The sequence below is a fragment of the Bidens hawaiensis genome, unplaced genomic scaffold, assembly GCF_021521415.1.
Source record: "Bidens hawaiensis isolate Kalapana, Puna unplaced genomic scaffold, B.hawaiensis_p1.1 tig00004020_1, whole genome shotgun sequence".
Taxonomy (NCBI): domain Eukaryota; kingdom Viridiplantae; phylum Streptophyta; class Magnoliopsida; order Asterales; family Asteraceae; genus Bidens; species Bidens hawaiensis.
Window position 1 is genome coordinate 1,115,241 of NW_027491236.1, and position 12,531 is coordinate 1,127,771.

Sequence of the window (12,531 nt, forward strand, 5' to 3'; positions counted from 1 at the left end):
GGTATAGCCGGCTGAATAGTATTCCTGTTCTACCAACTGTGGCCTACGCACGTGCCATGCTGGTAGTTGGTGGGTAGGCAGCGGCTGACAGTGACCAGGCCTGCTGTGTACTATTCCTTTTCCACCAACTGCCGGCTATGCACGTGGTATGACAGGAGTTGGTGAGTAGGCAGCGGCTAATAGTGACATACAGTACAAGAGCATGCTGCTCGCCATACTGTTGTCAATGAGCTGTCGTATCTTTGGTCAGATCTTTTGCCCATACCTCGTCAGGTACAGTACAAAAGATCTTCCCGTATCGTACGGACTGGCTTATTTGGGCGGGAGTATTCCCCCTCCCGCCTTTGTGCGGGATTGTTCCCGGCTTTGCTCATTCCTTCGGGTGACAACTGAATTATTGAGAGTTAAGTGCCTTGTGCGTGTAGCCTTGCTGCGCGGGTGGCCTTCCCTGATGGCTTGTATCCGCAGCTGCGGGAACAGGCGGAGTACTTCACCATTGGGAGGCATTTCCTGCGGGAACAGCTTGCGTACTGCGCGTAAGGACGTCACGTCTCTGAGCATGGTGGGTCCTGCGGATCCAGTTGGTTTCTGCGCAGACGTCTCTCTTCAAGGTGAGTCCTGCAGGTCCAATTGGGCTCTGCTGGGACCTACCTCTTCAATTAAGAAACCAAATTTGAGTATAAGTTTAGAAGATGTTTGAATAAGAGTGTTACTAAACGTGTCCCTCTTTATATGATTTTTTTATTAAATATACATTCTACCTTAAACTTATCAAATCAATTATTATTTCCCCTTAATGTTATTTACGTACATATCAGTCTCTCTAATATTTTGTTTCACTTGATAGTTTTAACTAAAATTAAAACTTATTTTATTATTATTAATTATTTTTTTATTATCACTGTAAACATTATTAATTTTTTTTTTAATTATATCAATATTAGCATCACTCTTTCACGCAGTCGCATATTTATATATAGTTTTATAAATGTAATAATGAATCAACATCGATAGTAATAAGTATTATTATGATATTATGATCAAGAACAATAAATACAAAAAAAGAGGGTCGCAAAAAAATAAAAATAAAACATTAAAAAATAAAAATAAAACTTTTAAAGAGAGGCCACAAAATTTTAAAAATATTAGAGGGTACTAATATGTCAAATAAAATTGTTAGAAGTCAAAATTCAGAGAAGGAAGGAATTATGACAAGTAAGGAGGGGGTACGTTTAGCCTGAACATTAAATAACTAATTAGAGGTAGGGTCCGGTACAAACAAAATAATAATTACTCCAGCATTAACATAATTATTCAAATTATTTATATTATCCTCACGTTAAAACTGTATGTATTCGATGCTAACACTAAGGGAATGTTTGGTACGCGGTAATGGAATAGATGAGGGAATGGAATGAACGTGATAATGGAATGGAGAAAGGAATGAAATGGATCATTACCATTCCATTGTCATGTTTGGTTACTATGTAAGAATGGAATGATTAATCATTTTATCATTATTAATATTTTTATTAGTAATAATAATAAAGAATAAATAAATAATATTAATAATAAATGAATATTCATAATAAGTATTTTTAGGACCTCGTGCTGCAACGAGATCGTTAAACTGTATATGCGTTGTGAAATGTTAACTCATCTAATTTAAAAATAAAATATATTGATAATGTAGTAATAGTTCTAATATAATAATAGTTATATTATAATATACAAAATGACAATAATAATAATAATGATAATAATAATAATAATATAATTATAATTTTATAATAGTAATAATGATGTTGACTTTTTGACTTTTTCATTCCTTGAAGGAATGGAAAAAAAACACCCATACCCAAAGGAATAAAAATCCTAAAAATGGAAGGAGTTTCATTTCATTTGAAACGATCCATTCCATTCATGCATGGTAACCAAACATTTTTTTTTATTCCTTTGAAATGGCTTATTACATTCCACCTTCCATTCCTTCATAACAAACACTAACTAGCTATTTAACTAACCAATTATTGGGGGCTAAAGGTTAACATTGACGGTGAGAAAGTCAAAGTATGAAGCCCTTGCGTTTCTTCTTCCTCAACAGCCGGCGACTCTGAAGATCCAAAACTCTTATACCTCACTCATGTGTTTCCTTCCATTAATAAAATCGATCTGGATTCATTCATAATTATAATAATCTTCCAACTATTACTACTTTTTTTGTGTAGATTTTACTACACACCATATATTGTTTTTTTAACAATTTTAATTTAAACTAATTACTCGCTTATCTACATCTACTTATTCTAAAAAAGTAAAAAAATTGTAGACACTTGTCATGTTTTAGTTAATTCTTACAATTCTTTTCCCTCCAAAACTAATATCTTAATTAACCCTAATATATGTAATAGATTAATAATTATTCATTACTCTATTTATATTATATATACATTTTTATAAAAATAAATATTAACATATTCTTTTACTATATATTCCAAAATACTTGGTGAAATTCAAAAATTAACAACAAACCATGTTTGTCAAATATTGAAAAGAATATAATTTCAGATGTTATCATTAACATATTGTACTATGTATATTGTAGGAAATTGTAAATAAAAACAAAACTTGAATATGCTTTCATTTTACAAAGTTATTTTATAATCATTAAATTATAAATATATGCTTAAAATTCGATCCGTTTTTTTTTAAATCAATCAATTTATCTATTATTATTGTTGTTGTTGCTATAAATTGTCATATAAATTTAAAAATTAAAAATCTATGCTTTAATCTATTCATTTATTTTTCAGTTAATTTACGAACTCTATATATGTTAAAATGTAAGGATAGTATATATCAGTCACTCTCAGACATAACAAAGTTTATCATATTTAATTTTTTATTATTTTTATCAAGGATTGTTCCGGGTTTTTTGTGTAACTTAATTTGATTTTTATGGGTCAACAGTTGGTAAATATTTTGTTCGGTACAAGTTAATTGTATTTAGAATCAAAATTTGTTACAGGTCAAAAATGGGAAATCTGTGTATTTTTAAAAGTTTGAGAATGCAAATAGATTTATTATCAAATTTGTTATGGGTTCAAAGTGTTGACTTGAAAATGTCAAACGGATGAAAATTAGAATTTTAAACACGATTCGGGTTTCAAAATATTTTCAAGGGCATTTTTGGAAATAATCAAAAGGTTCGGGATTTGACAAATTGACTATTTTTCCCTCGACTACTAAAATTTAAGAAAAGATTGTGAACACTTTCGACATGCCACCCCCAGACCTATCACTGCTTCTAACTTTTATCAAATTTGAAATAGTTGTGTAAGCGTTAACTTTTCCTTCAATTGTAATCAGAGCGTTGTATGAAAAGCATGTCATGCAAAACTATGCTCAAATAAAGCAAAATAATCACAAAATTGAATGAGTCAACATGCTTATTTTTATGTTGTCATTATGACAAAGTCATTATGCTCCCTGAAATTTATTGAAATCTTTTCATGGTGTAGCTCAGAAAAACATAGTTTATGAAAAGCATCCGTCGTTATAACTTATGTTCTCCTTTTCTTTGATGGGTGGTAAATTGATAAATTATATCAATAAAGGTAACACTTATTTTTTTGCATTTAAGCTGAGTTGTTAGAACTAGGGGTGTTCACGGTCCGGTTTTGACGGTTTTTGGGTCAAACCGTAAGCCAAACCGTTAGTACGGTTTTTTCTACTAAAAAACCGAAGCCAAACCGTTGAAAATAAAACCAAACCGAACCGAACCATTACTAACGGTTTGGCTCCGGCCGGTTTCACGGTTTAGGCTTTAATATGCTATTGTCAATAACTTGAACTCTAATTCACAAGTTCAGATTTCAAACTGTCCAAAAATAGAATAACCAAAATGCAAGTTCCCCATAACTAATAATATTGTCCAGAATTTAAGCCTAAAACATGTGGTCAAAATACACAAAAGCTTAATACAAGTTGACGGGATACTGGACTTTTAGTAAAGCTGGACTAAATTACACACTAGCATTTTATAGTGGGCTAAGACAAGAAGCCCAATTTTTAAAACATATGATATATTATAAATAATTATATAAATCTAATATAAATTAATAAAATTTATATATAAATAAATCATACGATCCGGTCCGGGTTTTTACGGCCGGTTTTCAATAAAAACCGCAAGCCAAACCGTTCATTACGGTTTGAAAATTTTGAAGCCGACCGACCGAATGCCAAAAAAAAAACAACCGCGAAGCCAAACCAATGACCAGCTTGGACGGTTTCGCGGTTTTAAACCAATCGCTGAACACCCCTAGTTAGAACTACTATTGTATGAGAACTCTTATACCTGAAATTAGTTAATAACCAAAATTCTTTCAATTATACATATGTGACACTGAGAATGAAATTTTCAATAGAAAGAGCGTTCTCGGATACATTTCTGCACGTGCATTTTTTTTATTAAGTTCATTAAAAAAATTATTTTGTGATTTAAATAAAATGAATTTATGTACACATAGTATACAGACAAGCATAGATATAATACATTTTTTCATATACGTTATGTAATTATTTGTTTTACTTGTAATTTTATAATTTGCATAATCCCGTGTGTGACACGGGCTCTAAAACTAATATTATAATAAAGTAAAATAAATGGGGACACTTGTCATGTTTTGGTTAACTCTTACAGTTTTTTCCCTCCAAAACTAATATACCATAATGTATGTAATAAATCAATAATTATTCACTTTTCTTTTACACCATATTTATATAATATCTATATATTTTTATAAATATAAATATTAACATACTATTTTACTATGTATTTCAAAAAACCTGGTGAATTCCAAAAATCAACAAATCATGTTTCTCAAATAAAATTGTTTCGGGTTTTTTGTGTAAGTTAAATTTGATTTTTGGGTCAAAAGTTGGTAAATAGATTGTTTGGTACAAGTTAACTACATTTAGATCAAAATTTGTTACGGGTCAAAAATGAAAATTTTGAGTATTTTTAAAAGTTTGAGAATGCAAAATAGATTTATCGTCAAATTTGTTATGGGTTCAAAGTGTTGACTTTAAAATATCAAAAGTATTAAAGTTAGAATTTTAAACATGATTCGGGTTTCAAGTTTATTTTTAAGGGCATTTTTTGAAATAATCAAAAGGTTTGGGATTTGACAAATTGACTATTTTTCCCTCAATTATTAAAATTTAAGAAAATATTATGAACACTTTCGACATGCCACCCCCATGCCTATCAATGCTTCTAACTTTTATCAAATTTGAAATATTTATGCCAACATTAATTTTTCCTTCAATGGTGATAAGAACGTTGCATGAGAAGCATGTCATGCAAAACTATGCTCATATATGCTATGTAATTATTTGTTTTACTTATAATTTTATAATTTGAATTATGCCGTGTGTGACACGGGCTCTAAAACTACTTTAAAACATATATTTATAAGTTCAACCCACCAACATGTTTACAAACTTTTATTACGATCATAAACCTACTCTAAAGCTATATATTAACTTGACACCAAAGGTATAATGAATATTTATGATTTTATATATAAAGCCAATCCAAAGGTTAATTGTTTTGAACGTTGAAGTAACAAGCCACTCAACATTAAAAAAACCAAACACAATAATTTAACGATTGGAGTCATGGGAGTTCGTGGAAGTCCATGTGAGTTCCCATGCCGACTTCATATATCCAAGTCTCCTTCCCACGTGTTTTAGACCCCATCTTCATTAACACTAGCGTGTGTTGTCAGCCCACATCTCAAAATACACACACATTTGAGTATATATACATTGGAAGAGATGGTTGTCAGCCCACAAGAAGCTCATCCGAATCGTCGCCATGGACAAGTACGAGGTGGTGAAGGATCTTGGAGCGGGTAATTTCGGTGTTGCAAGGCTCATGAGACATAAAGAGACTAAAGAACTTGTTGCCATGAAATACATTATGCGCGGTTCTAAGGTATGTGTATCGATTTTATAATATTTTATAAGCGAATGTTTATTATTAATTTTTAAATCTTTGGTGTTTAATTGTGTATAAAATTTATAATGTAGATTGATGAAAGTGTGGCAAGAGAAATTATCAACCATAGATCCCTTCGGCATCCTAATATTATTCGTTTCAAGGAGGTACGTGCTTGTATGTAAGTGATCAATGACGGATCTAAGAATTTTATTTTACAATGTTATATTTGTAAAAGACGAGTTTAGCTCAATATGCAGTTTGCAATTTTTCTAATTTTAAACTTAGACCCCCTTTTATTCTGATATATATTTAAATTATAATAATATAATTTAATTTCCTAAACAAATTAAGTTCAAAGTTCATATAGTTCATTGTTGGTTAACGGTTAGTTTACGAATATGGATGAAGGTGGTATTGACACCAACACATCTAGCAATAGTGATGGAGTATGCTGCCGGTGGAGAGCTATTTGATCGTATCTGCACAGCTGGTCGATTTAGTGAAGATGAGGTAAGCCTTTGATATTTTGCAAGTTTGATGAGATATGTGAAATTACTTATTTTTATGGAGAAATTTCACATATCCCTTGAAATGTATAACATATTATATTTCCTTGAAACATACAGTTCGAATGATGATTTACAATATTCTTAAACAATGATATGTTTAGATAAGATATATGAAACTCTTTTTATAGGAGCATTTCATATATCAAGCTCTAAACTTGATAAATAGTGTATTTTCACATAACCCAAGTTTTTGCACATAAGCGCTCTTAATGAATGATTTACAAATTTTTGTATTTTTAAAGTTTGAAAGATATATAAGAAACTGTCTATACTTTCATGTTTATATTTGTAAAATATTTAATTGGACAGGCAAGGTATTTCTTCCAACAATTGATCTCTGGGGTCTCCTTCTGCCATTCCATGGTACATTAAAGTTTCTATGTTAATGTTTGATAACTAACAACATTAAAGTGTCCCGTGTTTAAGGTTTCGATATTGTTACATGCAGCAAATATGCCATAGAGATTTGAAGCTGGAAAATACACTTTTAGATGGGAGTCGAGCACCTCGCCTCAAAATATGCGATTTCGGTTATTCAAAGGTTCTTTACCTATTTTGTTGACTGTAATCATTTAGAGCTGTCAAACGTGTCATGTTGTGTTAAACATGTCTGATTTACTCAAACATAAACACGAACATGTTTAATAAATGGGTTAGAACTTATGAGTTACGATACATATTTAACATGATTATACATAACTAATGCAATAACACAAATGCATATATATATATGTTATAGTCGTCGCTTTTACATTCAAGACCGAAATCAACGGTTGGCACTCCGGCTTATATTGCCCCAGAGGTTCTTTCTCGTCGAGAGTATGATGGCAAGGTACAAAATAGCCAAATTTATACATAATATTTATTCGAATTTTACTTATTTATATTTAATTGTTTTTATATATATTTTGTAGTTGGCTGATGTGTGGTCATGTGGTGTAACACTAAATGTTATGCTTGTGGGTGCATACCCTTTTGAAGATCCATCTGACCCCAAAAATTTCAGAAAAACCATCACTGTAAGTCACATCAAAATCTGTTTACTTTATTTTTATTTGTTTTTACAATCCCAAATTTAATAACTTTAATGTTTATGTAATGTGAAAAAGCGTTTGAAAAAATATTGACCGTTACCCGACCCGAACCACAAGTTAACAGCTTTCTCTTTGTCTTGCAGCGTATCATGTCGATTCAGTACAAGATCCCGGACTATGTTCACATATCTCAGGAATGCAAACAACTTCTTTCGCGCATATTCGTCGCGAATCCTTTACGGGTCAGAAACAAAAGCAAAAAATATTAAAAGTTTTGTAAAACTTAATAAAAGAAATATTAGCCTTTTGCTTAAAGTTTTATTACATTATGATGAACAGAGGATTACAATTAAGGAAATCAAGAATCATCCATGGTTCTTGAAGAATTTACCAAAAGAGCTCATGGAATCGAATCAAACCAACTATTATCAACGAGACAACCCGAGTTTTTCAGTACAAAGTGTGGATTGTAGCTGAGGCGAGAAATCCTCCACCGACGTCAAAATCTGTTGGGTATTTTGGGTGGGGAGCAGAGGAGGATGAAAAGGAGGAAGAAGTTGATGAGGAAGATGTAGAAGAAGAGGATGAATATGAAAAGAGGGTGAAAGAGGTTCATGCTAGTGGTGAATTTAATGTTTGAGCATATTATTGATATGTTCTGTTGTATTATGAATTGTAATACTAGTTTTTATTCTTTTGTATGATTACTTAAAAGTGATAAAACTTTGATGATTAATGAACAGGTAATAAACTATTGATTAATGATCAAAAATCAGCGTTAATCATACAATTTAGATGGCTGCTAAGTTCCATTTGTTACAACTCGCTGTAAACGAGAGGAGAGTGAGCAGAACAATCCAATTATTTTACCACTGTTCACCATGAAACTCGAACTCTCAACCTTTTGGGGGTAGTCGTCAATTTACACGCATGTGTGTAATTGCGGTACCTTGTACAAGAGAGGATTACAATTAAGGAAATCAAGAATCATCTTTAAAACATACAGAATTCTTGACACAAAAGTAGTAAAAGTAATTATTTTATAGCAATCACCAAAACATAAACATACATTGAATTCTCGCAACCGAATCTTGCTTGCTATAGAAACAGTTCGACATAAGTCTCAAAGGCTCAATACATCACTGCAAAACTATGTTATCCTTTTTTAAAGGAGCATACATTTTAACATAAGCCCAGGAACTATGAAAGAACAGCCATGACATCCGAAGCCCGAAGGGTAATATACTCTGAACCATCAACCCCTTTGAAATCGTTCCCTGCAAATTTTGAGTAAAGAACAGTGTTTCCTGGAGATACTGGCAATCCTACTCTGTTTCCTTCTTCATTCAGCGGGCCTGGCCCGACCGCAATCACCTGTGATTCCAAAGCCCACAAACATCCAGTAAGCACAAGATATAATAATAAAATACAACACTTTTTTTAAGGAATAGGCTGAAAAGTTTCGTTGTTTAATTGGGTCAAAACAGCAGGATTGGCACATATCGTTATCATAATAATAATCTGAATCTTTGAGTGAAGACAATTAAGAGAATTGTGCGTGGCAACTTTCAATAAGTATTGAAAGTTATACATGTTAAAAGTTAAAAAGAGTTTTTATTCGACCCGTATGAGATAAAGCATTGCACAACCAAATCAAGACAAGCAATATTCATAAGTGAAATCTATTACATATATACCATCCTTAATACAAACATATGTAGAGGTTGTTTAACTAACCGTGCCAATAGAGGGTTTCTCTTTGGTTGCTTGTGTTAGCAATAAGCCACCAGCGGTTGTTTCCTCAGCTTCCTCAACCTTTTATTTAATGTCAAAACAAGTGAAAATAAGAAAACTTTTGTCACTTGATGAGAATGTCAAACAAAATTTTATTAATATAAAAAAAATAAGATAAGCAATTATCTTGCATCATAATCCACAATCGAAAAAGCATATACACATCAAACCAGTGAACAATGTCCAACCTTGATAAGAACTCGATCATTAAGAGGCTTCAAATCCTTAACATCATCTGTTTCAAGGATACCAACAATGTCATCCTCCTTCAATATGAGGTGGCTTGATCCGTTGAAGTCAACCTCAGTCCCAGCGTACTTGGAATACACAACTGGAGTGCCAGTCTACAAAACAATAATATGCATATCAGTCAATAAGTTCACATCCAAATATGCATATCAGTCAATAAGTTCACATCCAAAGTAACTATGTGTAAAAATTCAAAACCAGTCAAATAATTACCTTCACACCAATCTCCACCTTTTTATCTCCAATTGTTCTACCTTCTCCAACAGCAACAACCTCACCCCCTTGAGGTTTTGTCTGTGCTGTTGATGGCAGTAGAATACCACCGACACTCTTCTCCTCCGCCGCCTTGATTTTGACCAATACCCTATCCCCCAACGGTTTCAATGTAGTGTACTGCAGGATTAAACGAAGACTCAGAACATCTTAACATGTATGAATAAAAATAAATAAAAAAAATAACAGTAATTCAACCATTTATACATCCTTAAAGCTTGAACAAAGGATATTATACAGTTATGTGTATTCATCAGTTCAGTTATCAGCTACTTCTGTTTCGATTTTATTCAGTAACTCACCCAACCAAATAAGAAAAATGTTTTAACTGTACATAATAAAGATTCAGCTACGGTTAACTAACTGATATTAACCAAATTAACTAACTTAACCGAATAACTGAATAAGAATTGGTTCGGTTATCAGCTTATTCAGTCCGGTTCATTCGGTTTTTGACTTTTTTCGGGTCGTAACCAAAAAGCTACATCGTTTCGGTTAACAATCAAGTCAACCGATATTAGCCTAATTAATTAAGTAAGGTAAATTATATATCTGATAACAAATAACTGATAAGAATTCGGTTAGGTTTACAGTTTAATCTGTTAGTAACAGAATAACGAACACCATTTCATTTGCAGTCGGCCCGTCAGTAATTTTTAATAGATAAGCAAATATCTTGTAAACTAAACTAAAAATTAACCTTGGGAGCAACGGTGGTGGCAGCTTTGACGACCAGAGCACGGGTTGACCGGAGAGTGAAGCTTCTGAACGGCGAAGAGACCATAACCGAAGAAGGTTTAGATGTTGAAGATCTTAGGCCTTCAAAGGACGGAAGAATACATGTGGATGTCAATTGAGCAGCAGCCATATCCTACAAAACCACAAACTAGCAAAGGCAAAGTGGATAATGGATTCAATTGGATATGAATTGAAGAATACTGTTGATTTAGAATGACATACCTTGATGGAAGAGACGAGACGATGTGGTTGTGTTGATTGAAAATGGAAAGGATAACGAAACCCTAGGATTTGGAGTGGAGTGGAGTGGAGTGGGTGAGAGGGCTTGTTTAAAACTGTGGAAAGATGTTTCCAGAAGGTTTGTTTGGTCTTTAAACGGCCTCGTTTTGATAAGCCTTTCTATGTCTTTCTCAACTCTTCCAAAATAACAACGATAATAATAGAATTGGTAACGGATGCTAGACTTCCTTCGTGAGGTCTCCGAACTAAAACGGAGGTTTTATTTTACATGTGTAACGCCCGGCGAGACTGGTATCAAGTGGCATAAGGGAATATGGTTTCTTCAAGGATATGGGAAGGACCTGAGAACCAGACAGAAACTCTCTAGAGTTCTAAACCGGGATCAGCTTAACACTCAATCATGCCGTAGTAGACTGTCGTCGTTTTAAAAATAAAATTGTATCAAAAAGTTAAGTTACGTATGCGTTTTATTAACATGTTACATTAAGTTTTGTTAAATCATGTTAACTTGTCTTGCTTTAGCTCGCTAAAGTTAGTAAACGTGTTGTGTCAAACACAACATATTTTGCCGACTCTACTCATCCCATTTAAGGTGAGCATACACCACTCTATCGAGCATGTTCAAAAAAAACATTGAAATTTGAAACATACCAAACGAGCTAAAACAGCCGGGTTAGGAATAATATAGTTTACAGTTGGGACAGAATGGGTAAACCAAACCTAAAACACCTGCAATTCTCATCAACCAAATTTTATCAAAACTTTGCAGCGAAAAATCGGTTCACATTCTTTATCTTTTGTTTTACTTACCATGTTGAATGTAGATTCAATGCACTGAAATATTTAGTTACAAAATAGTGAAATACATTCCAAGTCATCCCTATAGTAGTATACTAGATTTCATACAAGCCAAGTATAAGATTTATGACATTCAATCATTTCGAAAGACTTGTTAAATCCTTGGTTTTTCGCTTCTTGATCACAGCTTGCCTTTCCTTTCTCACTTCATTCCTAAAATTACATGTGTACCCTAGTTAGCAAAGGTTAAATCCATAAAGAACTTGAAGTCGTACCAATTTTAATCCATTGTCATTATTTTAAAAATGATTTTTTTTTATCATAACTCATTTTAACCCGAACCAGTTTTGGTCCATTACCATCCGTCCGTATTAACTCTGAAAAAACCCGAACCTGAAGAAACCATGACAGATTTGGATTGGGATTCGAGTCTATATTTAAAACTTTGAAACCCGAAGAACCTGACCTGAAAAACCCGAAATCCGAAAAATAGCCTGGAGAACACCCCTATTAACCACTATGCGTGTTTGATTTAAATAATCTTATCTTACTATACTATTAAAGCAAAACAATATATCCATATGGCCTTCAACTAGCATGTTCACATACGTTTCCAAGTCATTCGGTTTCCATATATCAAATTGTATATAATTCACTAATTAATGTTTTCTAGAATCATAACTTCACTAATTAATATTTTATAGAATCATAACTAATTATTTCCCTTTCAAATGATTTAAAAATTGATTTTGACTACAATTAATTATTGATAATTGATTTTGTGCTCCCTTTTTTGTATGACTATTACTTTAGCAATTCAATTATT

General features: G+C 32.5%; 1 protein-coding gene and 1 pseudogene across 2 annotated transcripts; one reads left to right on the forward strand and one right to left on the reverse strand.

Moving 5' to 3' along the window:
* Positions 1–5,865: 5,865 nt before the first annotated feature.
* Positions 5,866–8,253, forward strand: LOC143625098 (serine/threonine-protein kinase SAPK7-like; annotated as a pseudogene). The gene is made up of 9 exons (XR_013152215.1): positions 5,866–6,004; positions 6,100–6,174; positions 6,419–6,520; positions 6,889–6,942; positions 7,028–7,120; positions 7,319–7,411; positions 7,494–7,598; positions 7,757–7,855; positions 7,953–8,253. The product of XR_013152215.1 is annotated as a serine/threonine-protein kinase SAPK7-like (transcript).
* A 501-nt stretch (positions 8,254–8,754) lies between these two features.
* Positions 8,755–10,822, reverse strand: LOC143625099 (20 kDa chaperonin, chloroplastic-like). The gene is made up of 5 exons (XM_077095550.1): positions 10,630–10,822; positions 9,870–10,049; positions 9,596–9,751; positions 9,351–9,428; positions 8,755–8,987 (listed from the first exon to the last, which is right to left on the reverse strand). The coding sequence occupies exons 1-5, from the start codon at positions 10,795–10,797 to the stop codon at positions 8,814–8,816; spliced, it is 756 nt and encodes a 251-aa protein (XP_076951665.1). The 5' UTR covers positions 10,798–10,822; the 3' UTR covers positions 8,755–8,813.
* Between the last annotated feature and the right edge of the window lie 1,709 nt (positions 10,823–12,531).

What these genes read in the sequence shown, in the direction of transcription:
- LOC143625099 (XM_077095550.1), bottom strand. Translation starts at nt 10,797, where the DNA reads ATGGCTGCTGCTCAATTGACATCCACATGTATTCTTCCGTCCTTTGAA. An exon ending in AGGTGGAGATTGGTGTGAAG is followed by an intron (nt 9,752 to 9,869) that starts GTAATTATTTGA and finishes ATTGTTTTGTAG; the next exon opens with ACTGGCACTCCAGTTGTGTA. An exon ending in ATGATCGAGTTCTTATCAAG is followed by an intron (nt 9,429 to 9,595) that starts GTTGGACATTGT and finishes ATTAAATAAAAG; the next exon opens with GTTGAGGAAGCTGAGGAAAC.